The sequence below is a fragment of the Odocoileus virginianus genome, chromosome 3 (assembly GCF_023699985.2).
Source record: "Odocoileus virginianus isolate 20LAN1187 ecotype Illinois chromosome 3, Ovbor_1.2, whole genome shotgun sequence".
NCBI classification, from domain to species: domain Eukaryota; kingdom Metazoa; phylum Chordata; class Mammalia; order Artiodactyla; family Cervidae; genus Odocoileus; species Odocoileus virginianus.
In genome coordinates, this window is record NC_069676.1 from 95,610,949 (window position 1) to 95,628,370 (window position 17,422).

General features: G+C 34.7%; 1 protein-coding gene across 8 annotated transcripts in view; it reads left to right on the plus strand.

Annotated features, from left to right (window-relative positions):
• Positions 1-17,422, plus strand: part of PAM (peptidylglycine alpha-amidating monooxygenase) — a 314,353-nt gene that overhangs the window by 238,351 nt on the left and 58,580 nt on the right. For all 8 annotated transcript variants that reach the window (XM_070465860.1, XM_070465859.1, XM_070465862.1 and 5 more), the window contains 6 exons: positions 418-485; positions 1,542-1,622; positions 1,908-1,984; positions 2,337-2,440; positions 8,745-8,929; positions 9,992-10,057. In XM_070465860.1, the coding sequence (XP_070321961.1) occupies positions 418-485; positions 1,542-1,622; positions 1,908-1,984; positions 2,337-2,440; positions 8,745-8,929; positions 9,992-10,057 (581 nt within the window). The remainder of the gene's footprint in view (positions 1-417; positions 486-1,541; positions 1,623-1,907; positions 1,985-2,336; positions 2,441-8,744; positions 8,930-9,991; positions 10,058-17,422) is intronic.

Below are 17,422 nucleotides of genomic sequence, written 5' to 3' on the forward strand. Positions count from 1 at the left end.
CCTGGCCAATGCAGGAGACTTAAGAGATGCTGGTTTTACCCCTGGGTCAGGAAGATCCTCTGGAGGAGACTATGGCAACACACTCCAATATTCTTGCCTGGAGAATCTCATGGACAGAGGAGCCTGGAAGGCTACAGTCCATAGGGTCACAAAGAGTCAGACACAAGTGAACTGACTTAGCGCACACGCACATGTAGAAACGTTTACCATGCCACAAAAATGTGTATTCAGCTATTTGCCCAAGAAAATAAGTTATTCTCAAGAAAAATATATATTCTACCTCATTCCCCGTATATTAGTTTAATTGCCACATGAATCATACTTTATAGATCAATGCATTGAAGTATACTTTATTTTTCCAAGGCAGTTGTTTTGACGTTTTCCAATAGTTGAAATAAATGTTACTATTTTGTGCAGACAGCCTTTAATTGCTGGCATGTACCTTATGATGTCTGTTGACACTGTTATACCACCAGGAGGGAAAGGTGAGTAATGATCTTCTAGAATTTACCATTACTTCATTATCTAATCTTTAAGGATGGATTTACAGTACATCTTTTATAAACACTTTAAATGACCAATATTTTTGAGTCCCTGAAAAATAAACCAGTTCTTTATGATCCTTGGAGTTAAAATAGGTTTTTGTGTTATTCCAAGCCAGCAGTTTGTTATTTTCCAGTTGTATGCCAAGAATTGAGGTCCATAAGGAGGTAGTAAGTAATATAAATTTAAATATAATTCTTGAGTAGTTTACAAATAAATCATCCATTCTTCAGATGCCAAAAAAAATGTCTTATCATACTGTGGCATAAACTACTATAAAGAATATCAGATTAAGAATCAAAGGCTAGCAAATCCAGCCTTTGAACATAGATTTGTATAATGGGTATAATAATAGCTGATTTCTCCTAAATTTACAAAAAAAAACCTGTTAGAATGAGTATAATATTTATTGCTGTAAATATCCTTTGGTGGGAGTGTCATATTATTCATTTGTTCTTACTGGGGATCTGTTAAAGTTAATGATCATAAAGTTAATGACAAGTACGATCTCATTACTTTTTACTGTCTAATTTTAAAGACATTTATTGAAAAATCAACTATGTGTTATTTAGTCTATAAGGAAGGAAAAGTATATGAAATGTTTCCTTCTCCACAGGAACTGTCAATCTCATTATCTTAGGTGTTTGAAATAAATTTTTCAAAAATCCTTCTGTTCTAAAGATAAAAACCAATGTTTAAGCTTTTTCAGCTGCACAAATTTCATGATAAAGGTATCAAATTAAGGCTTAGTTTTCACTGACAATGTGTGTTGATCTGACTCTAGTCATTTTATGAGTGAAACAGAATATAAGGGGTTCTTAACTCATCTTAGTAAGAAGCTGGCCCCCACTAAGTGCTTAATACCTCTGAGTACATGAGTTTGTATTTATCAAAAACCCATGCTTAGCTGCTTGTGGATACTCTATATATACTTTTCGTCAAGAATAATGCTATTTTCCAGTTGAATAATGACTTTTTTCTGTTTTCATTTCTAACAGTGGTGAATTCTGATATTTCATGCCATTATAAAAAGTATCCAATGCATGTCTTTGCCTACAGAGTTCACACTCACCATTTAGGTAAGAACTTTACATATTAAATGATATGCCACTGTGCTTGCTAATGCTGTAAATGTAAAATGTAGATTATATCTGACCTTAAATCTGTTTCATCTGTTTCAGTGAAAGAGATTTTGTGCAGTACCTTAAAATTCTGCATGTGTTTTCATCATATTGTTTTCATTAAAGTGCCGAGCATTCTGGTTTCTGAAAATATTTGTGTTTTTTTTTTTTTGCAGTAAGAAAACAAATAATGCCTTTTATCTTTCTAATACTTTGTATAGTTATAATTTGTGTTCATTACAGGCAAGGTAGTAAGTGGATACAGAGTAAGAAATGGACAGTGGACCCTGATTGGACGTCAAAGCCCCCAACTGCCACAGGTGTGTAGAATATAGTACAATTTTGAGAGAAAAAAAATTATTAATCAGCAGGTAGTAATTTGTAAAGCCCTTATAGAACCCTTGTGAATTTCTCTAGAATCTAACCATCTCTAAATCTACCTTTACTCTATATCTAAGCTGTGTATATATATATATATATTTTTTAGTTATTTCCAATGTGATGGTTTCCTTATCAGTTCTCTTAGTACTTCTAAGCAGGGTGATGTGTATCTGTGTATGTGTGTATATTCATCCTCTCTACCCAGGGTACCCCGAGCCTCACGTTACTAAGTGTGAGTTTCTGGGTTTTGTTGATAATTTTAATGAATTATTCTACTTGTCTTCTCTGCAGGCCTTCTACCCCGCAGAGCACCCAGTGGATGTTAGTTTTGGTGATGTGCTGGCAGCAAGATGCGTGTTCACTGGTGAAGGAAGGACAGAAGCCACGCACATTGGGTATGGTTTCACAGATTCCATTATTTAAAAATACTTTATTAGGACAAGCCATGGTTATGAGTGACAGTTATCTGCATGAATGAATGGCATATTTTTCTCTATTATAAACAGTTACGACAAACCCTGGCGTTTTATGATTTTAAGACTGAGTGAGTTGGTCAAACTGCAGAACATGTGCTTCGATTTTCATAATTCCTTGCTTCCTGCTTATTGAAGACCTTTAGGATCACACCTCTACATATTATAGTTGCCATGAGTATATATTACTTCCTGTGCATCTTAATAAAGAAAAATGTAATGATTATAATTTTTTTCTCAAGTGTCCTTTTGCCCTATAGTCAAATTTGGGTGAATATATAGGTTCTGCATATAATGGTGGCCATTAATTACTCAGAACCAGGATTTTTTTTCCTACCTGTTTAAACCTTTATGTATTCATTATGAGAATGTTCAACTTTTAAGTAAGCTTCAAAATACTGAGCTGCTTTGAAATAAGTATATTTTGTAACACCAAGTACATTTTTCAAAGCACTATGAACTCTTTCAAAAAGGGTTTGCCTAAATTAAAAATGAAAGACAAAGTCTCTTATCATGTTTTTTGGTTAGAAAAGAACTAAGGAGCCTCCTTTCCATTTTAAACTAGGTTATAAAATATTTACTGACACCACCCAGAAGATGGAGATTTAAACCATTTATCTTTTGATCAAAGAGGAGTTACAGAGAGTAGACATCTGAAAATATGCATTAGATGCACAGATGATCTTATGATAACAACGCTAGCTGTTAGTTGTTAGAGGATACAGAAAAGGTACTGATGCAGGTGAATAAAAAAAAAAAAAAACATTCGAGATGGTAGAATAGGATTTTTTTATGTCAGCCTAAAAGGATTTTTTATTAATAATCATCAATTTTGAGACTAATGATAAATAGAAATAAGTTATTATTTTATATTAAACAAGGAAATTTTAACAGATTTGCTTTTAGATGAATTTGGTAAATTTAAGATAGAGATGTGAGGAAAGCAATAAAATTATTGAGTTGCATAAAATGGTAACAAAACGATTGACAAAGTAGATATAATTAGATTTTAAAAAGTCTAATAATTCACTTTACTAACAATCTTTAAATACATAAAGGGTAGTGTTTCTGGAACTTTATTTAAATGCCATTCATTATTTTATTAACCTTTGAAATAAACAAAGGAGTAAAACAAGTCCCTTTCAACACATTTTTTGTATTAGTTTTCAAGTTCAAGTGTAAAATAAGTAGAATTTTTTTTTTTTTTTTTTTTTTTTTTGCCTAAAGGTACCTTTACAATTTGGGAGGGTTTGTAACTTCCGCCAGATTCTATCTTTTGAGTATCCTCTGTGTAGCAATATCAGCCATGGAAATTAATGACTTGTTATAGTACCAGGATGAGAGGCCAAAGTGATCTCTGGGGGCCTCTTTCAGTTTCATGAGTCCGGAATAATTCTAGTCTTTTTTTAAAATGTGCATTTTGCTTTAAAATAATACGCTAAAATGATTATACCAATCTGTCTTTTTGTAAATGTCCTGTGGGCTAAAGGAAACGCCACTTTGTAATATAAATGAAGTAGAAAGAAATTATAGGAAATTAACTTAGGGGGTCAGTCTATATTCTGAATATTTAATTTATACTAAGAAAGCAAGAAATTTTGGATAAATTTAAATATGAATTAAATCCTCATAATAATGCATAGCATTCCTATAGCACTTGGTATGCTTTTCAGTAATAACAACAATGCATCCATTTTGTAAAATACAGAATACCACCTCCATAGGGTACTATAGTATCACAGTTGAGAATGTAACCAATAAAAGGAGAAAACTAGTCTATTTATGCTATATTTTAAATTAAACATGTGTTATGTGTGCTCGGTCATATCCGACTGTATGCAGCCTCATGAACTGTATGTAGCCCACCAAGCTTCTCTGTCCGTGGAATTTTTCAGGCAAACATACTAGAGCAGGTTGCCATTTCCTACTCCAGAATTTCTTCTCAACCTAAGGATCGAACCCACGTCTCTTGCATCTCCTGCGTTAGCAGGTGGATTCTTTACCACTCTGCCCCTTGGGAAGCCCATTTTAAGTAAATGATACTCTGTAAATCTCCCTCTCTTCTCTGTTCCCATCTAACCCCCAACCCACATACACAGACATCACTCCCACTGGCATAGGTTTGAGCCCTGAGCCTAAAGCCTGACTTAAACGCAAGTCTCACTTATCCAGAGTCTAGGTCTTATGGGGCCAGCAGATGTCCCCTCCATGTGCTGGAAGAACTGTGGATTCCCAGTTTTTAACCTTCCTGTTCCCCAGCCACCTGGAAACTAGGTTTAACAGGAAAATTATACCATCAGTGGCCTTACCAGTAAGAGTTTCAGTTGAGTGATTCATCTGCCCAGTGCTGGTTTAACTCTGCATTACACTAGAAATTTTAGACCTGGAGAAAACTTACATAGAGCAGAGTTAACTAATCAGAAACAGTTAAAAAACTCAGGACAGTTTTTAACCAGAGGTTCAACTCAAAATGCAGCCATTAGAAACACGTGAATTTAAGACAAAATGTATCAATAAACTTAATGATAATGTTTTAACCTAGATACGTTATTTCTTTTCAGATAGTATCTATGAATATCTTAGGCAAATTGCACTCATGTATATATTGACAATATAGTACTAATTGACGTACACATAAGCAATATTTTGTGCCTGACACTGCATTGTATATTTTATATTCAACATGAGGCTTCTCTTAGTTCATTTCAATGTTTAGTCAAGTTTAAACATCCAAAGAAGAATTATATTGAGTGAGCCAAATAAGCTAGTTAAGTTAGCTAATTTGCCTAAAAGTATATATGCTAAAATTTAGAATTACTTCTTGAGAATTGGTAGACATTATTTACCAATTGGGTCAGTTTTCTTGGTCATATTTTTCATTTGGAAACAGTTATTTCATATACATATGAGAAGGTCTAATAAATGTTTGTAGTTACCAAGCACAACACTTTAATCAGCATTTAAAGTATATTATATGCAAATAAAGTTATATGGTCAATAGCACCTTAATATACAAGTTTTAGGGCTTCCCAGGTGGTGCTAGTGGTAAAGATTCTGCCTGCCAATGCAGGAGACTCGAGAGATGTGGGTTTGCTCCCTGGGTCAGGAAGATCCCCTGGAGAAAGAAATGGCAACCCACTCCAGTATTTTTGCCTGGAAAATTCCAGGGACAGAGGAGCCTGGCAGGCTACAGCCCATAGGTCACAAAGAGTCAGACGTGACTGAGCACACATGTATTCGTAGTAGTGTACAAGTTTTAAAGCACCAGGAAACCTTTTAAGAAGGTTTTTTAAACCTTTTCAGAGCTTTGCAAAATAACGTCTTTAAAGTCTTTGTATTTCTTTCCAAAGCTAGTCTTTTATCATCGTTGGCCCAGTCTAGCATGACATATGAAGATACATGTAGGGCTAGGGATGAGGGAATTGCCAGAGTGGCGTGTCACTGTCTGAAACATAGTCATGGTGTTCTACAGTGTTTGGGTTTTTATAAATGATGCATTTCAGAGTACTTGATGCTTCCTTAAATATCTATTACATACCTTTATAATATGAAATGATATATTTTTTATAAAACCCTGGTAGATGGATAGATGAAAGAAAGAGAAACAGACATAAATATTTATGAGAAATGCTGTAAATTGAGTTCATAATATTGACCTGACTCAGCAGTATAATGTATGGGGGTAACAGGTTATGCTACCTGTAATAAATTATAGGCATCTGTTAAGACAGATGATTTATTCTGCTTCATTCAACAGATAGTTATTGAGGACCTACTATTTTCAGGCTCCCCACACACTGTCAGGATTAAAGCTAGCTGGTGTAAAAGAAGTAATTGTCACATACGCACCTTATTATGCGTGAAGAGGAGAGAAAAGCAGCCCTGTAGTTTGGGGATCTAGGTGATACCAGCCATCATCATTCAGGGAACCAACAGTGGCGATAGGGACTGTTGAAAGGGCCATTTGATGGGGCCGGAGCTCAGAACACGGTCTTCCTCCACACTCGCTTATGTTAACAAGCATGAGGTTGACAGAGTCGAATTGCATATATTGTTCTCTATGGAAGAGAAGGTGGACATGTTACAGTTCTTCCTTAGGAACATAGAAAGCAACTTGGTTTAAAGTCAGATCTTTTGAGTGAAAGAAAGATGAATGGGGAATGATATAGGCAAACTGTGTTGGCTGATACTAAGGATTATTTGAATCCTAACCTGTTTAAGATATTATAGTTTCTCTGCCAGTTAGGAGCTCAGAGTTCTTTGACTACAAGTTCAATTATCAGTGGAAAGAAAGAAAGTATGGCTTTTCTTTTCCTTCAGCTGTAAAATGAGATTTTCTCTGTGATTGTGAAGATTCTTATTTAATCAGCTCAATATTGTATCATAGAGTCAGTGCCTCAAATGAACTATATTTGGTAAACTGATGAGGTGGTTTCACAAAATCACACCTGTTCAGAGATGAACATGGGCACGACATTCCCAAGTGGATAAAATGTAGAAGGATCTTTCCATGGGTTAATTGCAAGTTTCATTTATTATTATATAAACCTATTCAGTTTTTTCCTTTCCCTAATTTGAGAAGGTTTCATTTCACTTTCCTGCTCTGCACCATGATTTCAAGGTTTTCTAAACCAGGGCCACATCTTAAATTCCTTTTCCCTCATTTCTCTGTCTTAGTCTATATACCCTTTTCCTCATTTTGAATGGGGAAGGGAAGATAATATAGTGAGAGGCTCCAGCTTATTACTTTGGCTCCAGCCCTTCCTTTTATATAGCACATAATTTTCTGACCAACTCCTAAGCTGCTAAAATATAATTCTTAGTGGTGGCGTTTTGACACATGAAGATACGTGTAGGGAACAGGTGTTTGTTTGGGATTGCACTTCACCCTTTGCTTATATTTCATGGGAGAGGCAATTACCCTGACAGGTATCAGATTCGAAGGGTGAAAAGCCAAATTATTTTCAAAGCGTAAACAGAGCTTCCTATGACCATTCCTGTGGTCTCTCGGGAGCTCTCCATTTTCAGAGCTTAGAGAAACCACATTCCTGTTTGGAAAAGATTTTTCTTCTTTTTTTCCCTTCCCTTGCTGATGTCATTACTGTTACTATGGAGAGGAAATAAGTGCTGCGTGACATTGCTGGAAAAATCAACACTGACGTATTTCTGTACAGCAAATAGTCCATTTCAGAGCTTGTTTGTTATTAGCAGAGGCTTGCTAAAAATTGTCAGAACCAGTACCAAAAAGGAAATGTTCCTTTGCCGGAACCACTTTGGTTTATAAAATTTTTGTGATGGTGTACCTTAACATTTCCTCCCGAATAATAGAAAAAGAGTATGAAACGCATAATAACCCATGTGAATTGAAGAAGAAGAAAACATGTTTTATAAGCTGTTAGGCATGATTTATATTATTTGAAACGTTTTTTTCTTGGAAATGACCACCCCACTGTTTAAAAATCTGTTTTTAACCTTGAGTTATTCAGTTGTCTAGCACTACCCCATTCAGATCTGAACTTTTAGAAGAGATTAGGCCTGCTTTCACTTTGTATCATTCCTCAGTCATTCTTTTCTTCCCTACTATAAAAATCAAGGTGCCAAGTCAGAAATGAGAGATACATTTATGATATCCTAGTATCAACACATGATTCTTGATTCATCTCACCCTGAGGAACAAACCAATAACCAAAAGCGAGATCCCAGACTCTCATGGTTAAATGGAAAAAGCCATTTTAATATAAGCTTGTAAATAATATATGATATTTCTGTTGAACTGTTCTGAATTTTATTGTTATTATGTAAATAATTAAATTTTCCCATGAGAAAAATACTTTGCTTTATCAATGAGTTTTAACAAATAGAAGAAGGACTAAAAAATAAAAGAATTTAGAAGAGGAAAGAAAGCCTCTCATTGCAACTGAAATGTCATTTCCATCTGTAGTATTTGGTGATATCCATGGAGTGACTACCAAAAGATACTCCATTATTAAGTGGAAAAATGCCATTGACAGTGTGTTCTTGATGTTGAAAACTGTAATGGATTTTAATGAAAGCTATAAAATAAATGCATAATATGTCCACCTTTGAATCTACTGCTGGTAGATTGACCAGTTACATTTTTCTTGCATGAAGAATGTGTTTTATGTGAATGACTAATCTGTCATGTCTGTGGGTTTATTTCTTGTTTGGTTGGTTGTTTTCATTCTGTTTTGTTTTTTGCCTGCAGTGGCACGTCTACTGATGAAATGTGCAACTTATACATTATGTATTACATGGAAGCCAAGCATGCAGTTTCTTTCATGACCTGTACACAGAATGTAGCTCCGGATGTGTTCAGAACCATACCACCAGAGGCCAATATTCCAATTCCTGTGAAATCCGATATGGTTATGATGCATGGACATCACAAAGGTAAAATTGGGGTTTAATTTAAAGCAACATGTGTTTTTATGTTTTTCATTTTCTTACATGATTTACTTGACTATATGATTAATAGTTCAAATCATCCTCTTTCTGTCAAGCAGTTGCACGTGTTCATGAAATCTGATTCTCTTTTTTCCCCCTTTTATCTTCTTTCTCCCCTCCTGACATGTCCCTATCAAAACAGTTAAAATGAAAATTCTCAACTAGTGATGAAATAGATTCATTTGGGACCAAGTCTGTAAATAAATAAAGATCTTTCTTCATGTAATTTGTCTTTCTAGTTTCCTCATTTCATTCTTTCTATAGCCAGTAATGAATTATGCAATTTATGAATTTATATACCATGTTCTAAAGAGTGCCACAGTTTGTAAATGGAAATGGTTATCATCTTTGATCATACCTTACATTATCTGTTTAATGAGTCTCTTCAAGCTAAGAACAATTCTTGATCTATGAGGCATTATTAGCCTTAGTCTTTTTGATCACATTCTCAGAATTGTACTTTAACTTACTGTTCATCTGCAAAATGGTCATGATTGTCATTTCTTTAGTTTAAAATTGCAAAACCCATACTTTTTATTGGGTGAAGTATCATGAGACTTGACTATTACAAGTTCAGTCTTAATGCCAGAACAACTTCTTATTTCTTTCTACAGGAAATTTTATAAAAGAAGTTAACATAGCAAGCAGGTCATTTATTAACATTCCAATATATTTTTAAAATATACTTTTAAATGTTCTGAAAATATCCTAAGTTCAATTTTAAAAATAATACAGTTTTATTAATGCATCTTCTAAATTCTGTATCATGTATATATTACTGAAATGGTAGTTGACTCTGGTATTAAGCCAGAGTCTGGCACTTGGGAGTTATGATAGAGTTTTGTGAATTAGGAGGGCATTTCTACCATATGAATTCTTAATACTATTGTTTTTATGAAACACAGGATCCTGAAAATATTTTTATGTTGATAGCATATTTCCAGAAAACTATTTACAGTGTGTGATGTACACTGCAAATTTATGCTCAGCTCTTTTGATCCTTTATAGAAACAGAGAACAAAGACAAGACTCTACTACCGCAGCCCAAACGAGAAGAAGAAGTGTTAGAGCAGGGTATGTATGCTTCCTGCAATAGCTGGTCATGTCAAAGTATTCACTTCCAAATAGGCAACCAAAATTCAAAGTTACTGAAATACTTTAGGTCTTTCTTTATCAGCCTAATGCCTCCATATTACAGATTTTATATGATGTATAATTCATGAGAAAATAGTCAACTGTTACGCTTTGGCTTTGAGAATTCATTAATGTAATTTAGTCCCATTAAACTTTTCTGTCTTTGTTTTATCTTATTTAATATTGTCACTTTTATACAGAGTGCAGTAAGTGCAAATGTAGTCATTAGAAACAGTTAGTGGGCTGCTTTTGAAACCTTATGACCTTTAACATTTAAATTCTTATGTGTTTTGTATGGTGTGTTCATTCGCTATATTTGAGGTTCAAGAAAAAAAGAAATTGAGTCAAATCGTATCTTGCCTCTCTTTTAAGTCACTCTTCTCTGCCTTCAGTTAAGGTAGGAGGGATTCTCATCTTAAGCAATTGCTGTTTTGTGTTAAGTTGCCATCTGGTGAGTTAAGAAGGCTTTGTTCTTCCTCTGTTCTGTTTCCTTAAAGTGGTATATTTGATGTTGTAAGTTGTATACTGCATGTGCTGGCCCTGAAAATTTATTCTCCCAAATCTTGCTTTCTTGCAGCTGTTGAGAAGATAGTACTTTGTGTTAGACTGAAGTATGTTATCAAGTCATTTTTGGCCTAGATGTAATATATTTTAAAACATTAGCTTAATGTTAATATAAACACACTTCTAATGACAGCATAAAGTAAATAGGAAATAAGATTTTTCTATTAGCAGATATAGAAATTTGTGACTCTTTGGATATTGAAAACCACTATAGGAATCACTCAAAATGTGTTTTAATAGGTCTAGGTCAAAGATACACTTATAGCTAATGCACTATACACTAATAATAGTACACAAATAGCATATGCAAGATTAAAAATTCAGGCTTTTTAAAGAAAAAAATGCATTCTGAAAGGGGAGTAGGGTGAACTGTAATATAAAAATTTTGGAATTATACAGAGTATGTTCCATAACATCTCATTCTAACAAAGTGACCTAAAAACCTAGCTCAAAGTTGTTTCTATTTTTGTATTAAGTAAAAAAAAAAAAAAGGAGATAATTTTATACTAAATAATTTATGTTAAATGGTTCATAGTGAACTATTGAGTATGACTTAAAATAGCCAAGTTTATTAATGCTGTGTACATAATTTGTAAGGAAATCAATAATTATAGACTAAACATAGTAACTTAGTTACTTATGGCCTAACTTATAGCCTAAAACATAGTAGTTTTAAGTGTTTACTCCAACTGTCCAGAAGTTTAATCAGACTTAAAATGAGTTATTTTGACATTGCACACACTGTTTGAACTATGTCTTTGAAATAATTGGAGTCATGTTAGAACACAATTCCAGACACCAACATATGTAGTACAGTAAGGAATGAGACTCCCATTTAGTCCATTCAGCTTGTAAAATATTTCTGTGGAAACTGAGACTGGACTATGTTTTCTTTTTGAAGTTGAGTTGATCAAGGAAGACATTGAAAGCCCTGAAAGATTAGAAACCTAGAGGTCTTATTAGCTGAGTAACCTTAAATATTAGATTTAACCAGTTCTTTTCAAACAATAAGATTTCAGGAGGTGCCATAAATGCCTAAAAACCAAGGCCTATGGTATAATTTTATATATTGCTGTTTGTTTACCCTTTTGTGTTTGATAGCATGTACATATAATATTAAGTTGAAATACATGCTTATATACTTATATTGGGCTATATACCCCGTATAGTCTTAATGGTTTCAGAGAATTCTGGGGATACATAAATTACTTTCCTGTAGTTACCATTTTATTCTACTTATGAATAAAAATGCTATTAAATTATTTAACTTAGGAGGAAGAAACCGTTAGGCTGACTCAGTTTTCATACTGCAGGGAAAAAGCTATGGTATTTATATGCTGAAATTAGTGGGTCCATCAGAATGTCACCTCCTAGATTATGTGAAGACAAATACTTCACCAAAATCCATTTCAATGGCCAGTGTAGCCTCTCTATTCTTCCACTGGTCTTTGGGGGATCACCAGCCTGGAATTTAAAGAGAAATGTAAAAATATTTCAAATGTACATTTGTACACATTGTCCATTTGATTCACTAATGAGATCAGTCTATCTCCTTGCAATACATAGGGCAAATCTGCTCATTACTGAGAGAGTGTCCTATTTTTCTCAGAGATGTTTGTTTGCACAAAATATCTATTTGTATTCATCCCCTGGGGTGTTAAATTGACCAAGTAGCTGATAGGAGGGCTCTAGTTATTCAAATAAATTACACCATGTAGGCTGATTTTAAAAGAAAGCCCTCAGACTTAACCCTTTGCCTTATTTTGATGTTCTAGTCAGAACAATTTATGTTCAAATACTCCTAGTTGTATTGATTCCTTCAATATTTTAAATCTCTGATAAAAGTCCTGAATTATTTCAGTTGTGCTAGCCATAAGCTAGCAGACAGCATTTATGTTCTATTTCCCATTGGAAACAGAACAGTTAAGAAGCAGGAAAGGAAAGACCCAAAACATTAGAGGACATGTACCCAAAGGCAAGCTCTGTACCTGACAATGGCTGAACAGTAGAGAAAGTTCTACTTGGATAGTGCAAACAGTATTTTTTTTCTGCTTCTTAATACATTGGCAAAGCAGACAGAAAGATAAAGATCATGATATATAATATTAAATGCTGTGTTGGAAAGAAGGGATGACCTTTATTGAGGTAGTAAAAAAAAAAAGACGGGGGGTGAGACAGAGAAATACTCATATGCCACAGCCTGAAAAAAAAGAACTGTATCCGTGCCAGAAATGGACAGGAAGCGGTAGGTACCCCCAGCATGGAGAGAAAACAAGAGTCAGATCAAACCAATAATCTATTTAACACAGGTTTATCTAATACTCTGTTTCCCCAGGAAAAAATATAATATTGTGTTTGCTTTGAAATTCTAATCACTAAAAATGCTAGCTATTAATTTTTGCCGGAATATTCGTCCTGGTTGGAAATGAGCTAACAAGGTTGCAAGTTTGACAGCGACATCTGAGTTGTGTGAATCCATGTAGACTTGCCCAGCCTGCTGCAGGGTCCTTGTCTGCCTTTGCTCCCTCTTGAACAGAATTTTGACCGAAGGCAAATGTATCTCAGACTCCGTCTCAAAAGGTGTAATTATGGAAACACCAGAGGAACCTCATTGTATGCACATCTTTACCTATCAGGTTGTCCTGGATCATGCAACAATGGAAAACATTTTAATGAGGCTTTAATTAAATCTGCAGAGATTTTTTTTTAATAATGTTACTTGGCTTTTAAAAATCATATTCATTATAGAAGATATGGAAATTATAGAAAGGTATAAAGAAGTAAACAAAAATCATCTGTAATCCCTAGAAATATGGATGTATATATACATCCTGTATGTGAAATATGTATTGTACATATATACATACATTATTTTTGAAATATTTAGATCATAATGTATGCAGATTTTTATATCCTCTTTTTAAAATATTGTATCTTGAGTATTTCTTCCAACTATAAAAATTATTGGCATGTATGACTTTCAGTGGTTGCATAATATATGTATATTCCTGCCCATAGTGCTTTAAAAATAGCCATTTTGTCTATAGGTAAGCTTATATGAATAAGTGAATGCAGAAAAGCACTAATGGATATTCAAAGCAAACGAAAATGTCACCATGCTTTGAAAATGTTGTTAGTGAAGAATTCCCTGTGTATGTAGTATGTACAATGAGCTAAACAATAAAAGCCAACTAGACAGTGATTCTGGGCAGAGGAAATGAATCCTAGGAGATCATACAGAATGAGAAAGGTGTTGAGATTTTCCAGAGCAGACACATGCAAATATATTCCTTACTTGTATGTTCCGGTTGGCACTTTTAGAAAACTGAGGCATGTTTTTTCCTCTTTTTTCTTATGCATTATGATTTTTTCCATAAACGTTCACTATACCAAAGGTACAACCTGAACCTTCTGGCAATATTGTTTAGGCAAGGAATGTGGGCTGAAACTAAGAGGCATGACAGCTGTTAAGAATTCTGAATTTTGAGTGTTTCTCTCCTTTAAAATTCAAAATATAGATCTAATACTGAAACTTATATTGATTGTATTGGGAAGATTTTAGGCCTTAAAAAAAACTCAAGGCCGAATTGAAAGTCAAATCTATAGTAGTGGTGTGTCCTTGTTATTGTACACTGTTCTCTGGACAGCAGAGAACCTTTTTCAGAAGAAAGAGCCTTTAGTGTGTTTTATTCAGTTTGCTCCAAACTCTTCTCATTGTAGTCTTCATGCCCTAATATAAATCAATCTTTCTACTCAAAGGTCAGCATGAGCTTCTGTATTCCCAAGGCAGGAGGAATATGACAAAAATACAATTTGTAGAGGGAAATCACTCCATGGCCCCAGATAGTTAAAGGTCTTCAGACACCTTCTGTGAAACAGAATAATTTCACAGTGGTTTTATGCTGACAGAAATGAATTACCTTTGGCATGTTTTATCAAACAAGGAGAGTCAAGGGAACAAGGTTGCAAGTTAAAAAGACAATAGTGTGCTGGAAAGCTTATTAAAGTAAGAGTTGATAAACCATTTATGAGAAGAGTGAAATACAGGCTGGGCTTAGTGGTTAAAATTTAATTCCTTTGTTGTTCAAAATAGGACCCTCCTTTCATTCCCTAATAAAGTCCCAATGATTTTAGTAGCATCTTAGCTAATTCCGAGCATTCTCAATGCAGTTTGCTGTTTTAAGGAAAACATGAGTCTTGTTTCTCTTTTCAGTCACTAAAAATTTATTGGTTTGTTATGATACATGAGTGGCTCACAAATTTTTATTTATTGAACTCATCTATCAAACGCAATTTTAAATACCCCCAAGGCTCTGGGAAGCTGAGTGGGTGCTCTTTTGAATTGGTTTCCTAATAAGAGAGTAAACAGATGTGGATGATCATTTGTCACCTAGTCGGCCCTTGCAATATAGATCAGTGTGTATGGCAGTCACAAAAGTCATCTCCTAACTTCATTTTTTATATTTGTCTTATTTTCCTAAAAAACAAAAACAAGCAAAAAGCCCATTTCTGCTTCTGATCGTTTCTCAGTCAGATGAATCCTATAGAAGGAAAAAGTAATAAAGTTAACTTCACTTGTGATCCTTGAGCTAGTTGCCATGATCTTGTGTTTTATGTCTCTGAGGCTAGTAGGACAGATATTGTGGGTTCAGTTCAATGGCTCAGTCGTGTCCGACTCTCTGAGACCCCAGGCACATCAGGCCTCCCTGTCCATCACCAACTCCAGGAATTTACCCGGACTCATGTCCATTGAGTTGGTGATGCCATCCAGCCATCTCATCCTCTGTCATCCCCTTCTCCTCCTGCCCCCAATCCCTCCCCGCATCAGGGTCTTTTCAAATGAGTCAGCTCTTCGCATCAGGTAGCCAAAGTATTGGAGTTTCAGCTTCAATATCAGTCCTTCCAATGAACACCCAGGACTGATCTCCTTTAGGATGGACTGGTTGGATCTCCTTGCAGTCCAAGGGACTCTCAAGAGTCTTCTCCAACACCACAGTTCAAAAGCATCAATTCTTTGGCACTCAGCTTTCTTTAGAGTCCAACTCTCACATCCATACATGACCACTGGAAAAACCATAGCCTTGACTAGACGGACCTTTGTTGACAAAAGTAATGTTTCTGCTTTTTAATATGCTATCTAGGTTGGTCATAACTTTCCTTCCAAGGAGTAAGCATTTTTTAATTTCATGGCTGCAGTCACCATCTGTGGGTTAGTAATAAGTCAACAGTCAGTAAGCCAAATCACCTTTAACCAGAAGGGAAAGTGTCAGCTCTGCCTGAGTCATAAACCAAGATATGAAACTCTAAAAAAAAACGCTTTCATTTTTCATTCTTTGTATCCCTCTTATTACAGTTGTTGTTGCATGGTTATAACCTCATTAGCTTAGTTACTTGGCATATTTTGTTAAATTGCTAATGAATATCCTATTTATTCTCCGTGTACCATAGAAATCACAGAGCAATAAGCAGTAACAAGAACTGTTTGTTTTAGGTAATGAAGTACTAGTGATTTCTGTGGAAAATGGGAGTTTATATTCTGAAAGATTACCAAGAGGTTCTTGATCATTTTAAAAATAAAATGCCTGCCGGAATTAAGATTCTTTGTGTCTAAAAGTAGGGGTAGTTATTTTTTAATCCAATAATCTTAAAATATTTTTTAAAGTATGGGGTAGTTTTTCAAAGGATGTTTCTCTTGTTTACTTTGATCTCACCATATTTCTGAAAGTAAACCGAGAAATTTCCATACTGGTGGAAGGGAATAGTGAGTGGTCCCAACTAAATAGAAAAATGTCTGTTGAGCTGTGAAGTAGTTAATGCAAGCAAACAGCTAACAAACTTGCGTTTAATTGGTAGTGCTTTAGATTTTCTTGCATTATGCTGCATATTTTCCTGACAGTTAGCTGCTCCTTCTCTTGTGTTTCCCAAATACCAAACCCACTTAGCCAAATAACTTAAAGACCTAGAGCATTTCTACATTTCTTAAGATAAGAATCAAAGTTTGAAGTGAGAAGAAGAAAGAAATGGCACTCACTGCAGTCTAAAATCATCAAGGAAATATTTTTTATCTTTACTAATGCAGTAGCCAAGAGTGGCATTTTTAAAACAGTATTCATTCCAGAATCATTTATTGAATATCTGCTGTGATGGGAACAGTACTCAGCACTGGAAATATGATAATGAATAAGAAATGAGAGGATTTTTTTGTTAATATAAAATCATATTTGTAGCTTGCCACTTGTCCCTTTCCAGATACTTTAAATGTGCAAAAAAATTTTTTTAGAATGCTTTAGAGAATTTTATTATACATGTAAGATATATTGCCAGTGGTAAGTGAAAATTATTAAAAAGGATAGAAAATAGAAAACTCATACTTTTTGCAACCAAAAACCAGTCATCATTCTTTAGGCCAGCATTGTGAAAATCACTGTAGTATATGTATGTATTGATTAATTTATTAGATTCTTATACAGTTGTAAGAAAAAGACAAGCTAGGATAGGACAAAAAAGAAACTTGTTCAATTAGAGAATAAATCTTGAGCACCTGTTCTCAGAAGACTACTACTTTAGAAAGAAGAAGATTAATAAGATTGACAGGTCTGAGGTGAATTCACAGAGAAGTTTTGGCTGGGGCAGAGCAGAAAGGGGAACCTGGATCCAGTGCCCTTAAAAGGCAGGCCCCCCGGTCAGGCTGTCGCCTTGAAACCCCAGTTCAGCACCTACAGCGGTGTACCTTAGTACCAT